General features: G+C 37.4%; 1 protein-coding gene across 1 annotated transcript; it reads right to left on the reverse strand.

The window, feature by feature from the left end:
* Positions 1–205: 205 nt before the first annotated feature.
* Positions 206–1,248, reverse strand: ccr12b.2 (chemokine (C-C motif) receptor 12b, tandem duplicate 2). The gene has a single exon (XM_072678714.1). The coding sequence runs from the start codon at positions 1,246–1,248 to the stop codon at positions 256–258; it is 993 nt and encodes a 330-aa protein (XP_072534815.1). The 3' UTR covers positions 206–255.
* Positions 1,249–4,876: the final 3,628 nt, after the last annotated feature.

A 4,876-nucleotide genomic window follows, 5' to 3' on the forward strand; every position in this document is an offset into this window, starting at 1 on the left:
TGAAAACATAACATGTAATTATACTATGAACTTATACTAAGTCCAGCAGCTTGTGTTAATACATACCCCCGAGTGACATTTCGTGAGTGCAGGGACCATAAACAGTGTCTAAACTACAGCCATGAGCAAGTAGACTACATAGTCTACACTCATGCAATTTCTCCATGCCCTCTTGACTACTGTCACATTTATCATTATGCTCCAACCTTCAGAACTGTACAATACAAAAAAAACACAGCAGACCTTTTGGTTGGTCTAGGAGAATGATCGGCTGGTTGCACTGACGGCCAGATGGTTTTTTAAACATGGCACCTCTTTCACCAACAGCCGACGCACATGATTCTGAAATTTCCGGCCCAAAAACGTGTAGAACACAGGGTTGACGCAGAAGTATAGATGGGCAATGTTGTGAGTAACATATTGTGGATAATCAAGGCTGTCGTCACAAGGGTCAGTTACCTGCTCCTTCATCAATAATATCACATTGTATGGACTCCAGCACATGAAAAACAGCACCACAATGACAAGAATGAGCTTAACAGTCCGGTGTTTGCCCTTCATTCGGGTCGAGATCACCCTCAGGCCAATCCTGACATAGCAATAGAGGATGACAACCAAAGGGAAAATGAAGAACAAAACAAACTGAGAGTAGGTGCCCATGATCTTATGTTTTGGGTCACTGTTGTCAAAACAGATCCTCCCCAAAAATGGGTCATCCTCCACCTCATGACTGAAATAAGATTCCAGGCTAGCAAGGACACTGACCACCCAGACGATGGCAGCCGTTACGATGGAGTAGCAGCTCCTCCGCTGCTTCGTTGCAAACACAACATGAACCACGGCCAGGTAACGGTCAAACGTCATGAGTGTCAGGAAGAGGACGGAGCTGTAGAAGCCCAGAAAGTAGATACTGTTTACCAGTTTGCAGGCCACGGTGCCAAAGATCCACTCTGAGTGATGGTAGACGGCCTGAAATGGGAGACTGGCAGTGAAAATCAGGTTAGACGTCACCAGATTGATGAGGAATATATTAGTGACCGTGTTGAGTCTTTCAAACTTGTACATAATAAACAGAACTAGTCCATTGCCCAGCAGGCTGATGGTGAAGATGATGGCATAAAACGGTGGCAAAAATTTGCGACCAAAATTATTTAAGTCGGTCGAGTCACATGGAGACACTGAAGTCACTGAACTCAAACCATATTCATAGCCGGGCAGCGTCGATGCTGCAGATTCGTTGTCACCCATTTCAAAAGTAACCTGTAAAGTTAGAAAAATAAGGAAACAGTAAACCCAACATATTAATAAAAAACAAGAAATCACCAGTTTGAGTTTTTATTCTTAAAAAAAGGTGCTTTAAATGGTTCTGTTAGTGATACCAAGAACGGCTTTTGGTTCTATAAGGCCTTCGTTCACCAATTTTCTACTCACTTTCCAAAAAATCGTCTATGTCAGGTTCATGATGTGTTTGGAAACCACAGCGTTGTTTGCATTTCTTTTTCTTAAGAACGGTTGGTGAATGAGGCCCCATGTTTGTAATAAAGATGTGTGAGAGTGAAGAACCTTTTAAAGGTCTAATGAACCGTCAATTGATTTAAAGATTCTTTACACATCTGTTACAAACATGGTTCTTTATGGAGCCAAAAGTAGTTCTGCTATGGTATCACTCAAAGACCCATTTAAAGCACCCATATTTTTATGAGCATTCTCAATAGTATTGAGATATGTATTTTCTCTGTTCAAAAAAGAAAAGGTTACAAAAGTAACCTGTTAAGCACAGTTTTGGTTAGTAACTGGGGAAAATAATCATGTATAAGAAAATCCACAACTACTGACAATCACAGCATGCAGTACAGTACGGTATATTATATATATGAATGATAGAAAGAGAACACTTACAGCAAGCCACTTCTCAGAGTCTTTTCTTATGAATGCTCAAGGACAAGAGTGACTGGAGACAGGTCAAAGTGGAACTTCAGTGGAAGAGGTCTGCATGTGTCTGTGTGTGTGTGTGTGTGTGTGTGTGTGTGTGTGTGTGTGTGTGTGTGTGTGTGTGTGTGTGTGTGTGAGTTGCAAGTTCTTGAGTCATCTACTGTGTATCCACTCCTTAGTTCCTTCTTAGTGTCTCCACCTATTTCACAAATCTCTATGTATTTTCTCTAACTCTGTATTTCAATCTCAGCATTTCCTGGTTCTTTTAAGAAGGTGATAACTCAGAGATACAAGCGGCGTGCAGGCAGGGAAGAAGAGAAAAATAAAAATTTAATCAATTCATTTATGTATTTATACAAAGGCCCAGATGTAAAGATAATTCAAATATACTCACACCACATGTAAGTATGACAACCTGCCTATTTCAATACATAAAAATACTTCGTTGCAAGAGAAACTGTAAGCATAACAAAACAATATAGATGATGACAACAGACATGACTTTTTCTTAGCTTTACCTGGCTCTGATCAGCATGAAGTACAATACAGTTTGATATAATAAGGAAACACAGTAAACCCAACACATTAATAAAAAACAAGAAATCAAAGCACCATTTCGGAGTTTTTAACTCTTAAAAGTAAAGGTGCTTTAAATGGTCATGTTAGTGATACCATAGAAGAACTGCTGTTGGTTCTGTAAGGAACCATGGCCTTCGTTCACCAATTTTCTCCTACGAAAAATGTTCTTCCGAAAAATCCTAATCTATGTCAGATTCATGATGTGTTTGGAAACCACAGCGTTGTTTTTTTTCTTCTTCTTAAGAACGGTTGGTGAATGAGGCCCCATGTTTGTAATAAAGATGTGTGAGAGTGAAGAACCTTTTAAAGGTCTAATGAACCGTCAATTGATTTAAAGATTCTTTACACATCTGTTACAAACATGGTTCTTTATGGAGCCAAAAGTAGTTCTGCTATGGTATCACTCAAAGACCCATTTAAAGCACCCATATTTTTTATGAGCATGGAAATATGTATTTTCAGTTCATAAAAGAAAATAATGTCCTGACCTGACCATACTATTTAAAAAAAATGTGTTATTACAGCATTAATATTAATATGGTACTGCAGCTAAATAATATTATATGCTGGAATCTAACTATCACTTATGATCCTCTGCACTTCTGTTTTACATATAAATGTAGCTATAAATATAAATTGTATTTTTATTTTTTTTAGTGAGAAAAGACAATACATTGGTATTGCCCATCTGTAAAAGTATACCGTTTTATAGGCTGCTCAGGAGTCGTTTTTTGTTTTTGTCAATGATTCAGTTCACTTCAACTAAACTGAGCTTAAATGTGTGTGTGTTTTAATCATACTTTGCTGCTTTAAACCTTAGAGCATGGTCTAAACAAAATGTTACGAGCAATAATTTATGTTCGTACCTATATATATATTACACATTATATTTGTATTGGTCAGCCTAGGATATCATGTATGCACTAACAAAGCATAATGGTGGGCTTTTAAATGTAAACACAATTAGACTACACATCATTATTTTGTAAGTGATTAAATACTCTTAGTATAATGCATTTCTTATAATCTCCTTATAGAATTTATATCCAGCATGGAGGTAGCTTCCCTCAGGCAGTGCAAATATATACACGAGTCCAAACAATTCACTTTGATCATTAAAAAAAAAGTACATGATTCAAATAAAACCTATTAATTATTTAATGAACATCGCCAGCCTTTATACTCACTTTTCAAATGTCCAACAAAAAGCGGTCATGATCACAATAGCTAGTCTTTAAAAATAACCCATTCAAAACTTGCCTGATTTGTTTTTCAGACCTTAAATCAGTCAGTTGAGATGTCCTACTTTGTTGCATTAAGCTCATTTCATTGGCAGCGACAACACCGTTTGTGTTTAAAGGATAAAATAAATAAATACTCCAGTTGTAGTTGGTCAGTCAGGACATGTTTGGTTTCAAATTTTGCTACTTTAGCTTTTACACTGGAGCTAACCAGCTATTGTTGTTAAATATACTAGAGCTTTGTCCAAAAACCTTTGCTACTGCTCTTGTCCTCCCACTCTTTTCTTATTTTTCAAACACAGACAAAACACAACAATCAACAATCCTTGTTGCATCCTCTCTGGGTGTGAGAGCAGTAAACCACTCCAAAACGCTCAAAAAGATTTCCTGGGTAGCGCACACTCATGTATACTTTGCTGTTTTTTCATCTTGTCCAGTATTTGGACAGCCAGCAAAATGATCATGGAGGCTAGTAAACTTTTAGGGTTTATGGGTCACCCATAATCTTTTCCGTAATACATGTCCAAAACTTCTGTCAACCTGCTCAATGGCATCCAGGTCTTTAAGGTCACACAGACTTGTCAATGTGGTTTCAGGCCTAGAATGACATACTGTGTGCTATGCATTTGTATATTAGCAACATTAGTTGTTTATTAGCAATTTGTAGCAAATTTGGACACAAAGTCGTGGATGACCTACACCAGGAGATAGTGATGTTGTATCATTTGTTGTTTTGTTTTTTTAACCATTCTGATACAATGAATTCCAACTGTAATACCAAATGTCCCCTGCTCTACAGTCTGCTGCTAAAAGAGCTATGGTGCACTGTATCTCCCAATTCCCCTGGACCTTCAGTCTTACCCAGCACTCTTTAAAATAAAGGCTTCAAAATAGTTATTGGCTTGGAAGCACTTTTCTAGGGTAAAACACATAAATTTGTACATGATCTTTCCATTATCCATATAAGCATAAAAAAAATGTTACAGACATGAATGGTTTTCTTAAAGAACAATCTATCGAAGGGTCTTTCAGTTAACCAGAGATGTTTCTTCTATTGCACTGCCTTAAAAAAAATATAGGTTTTGAGGGTCAAGTTCCAGAGATAAATATATCTAAGACAACCA

Source organism: Salminus brasiliensis, chromosome 5, assembly GCF_030463535.1.
Source record: "Salminus brasiliensis chromosome 5, fSalBra1.hap2, whole genome shotgun sequence".
Classification (NCBI taxonomy): Eukaryota; Metazoa; Chordata; class Actinopteri; order Characiformes; family Bryconidae; genus Salminus; species Salminus brasiliensis.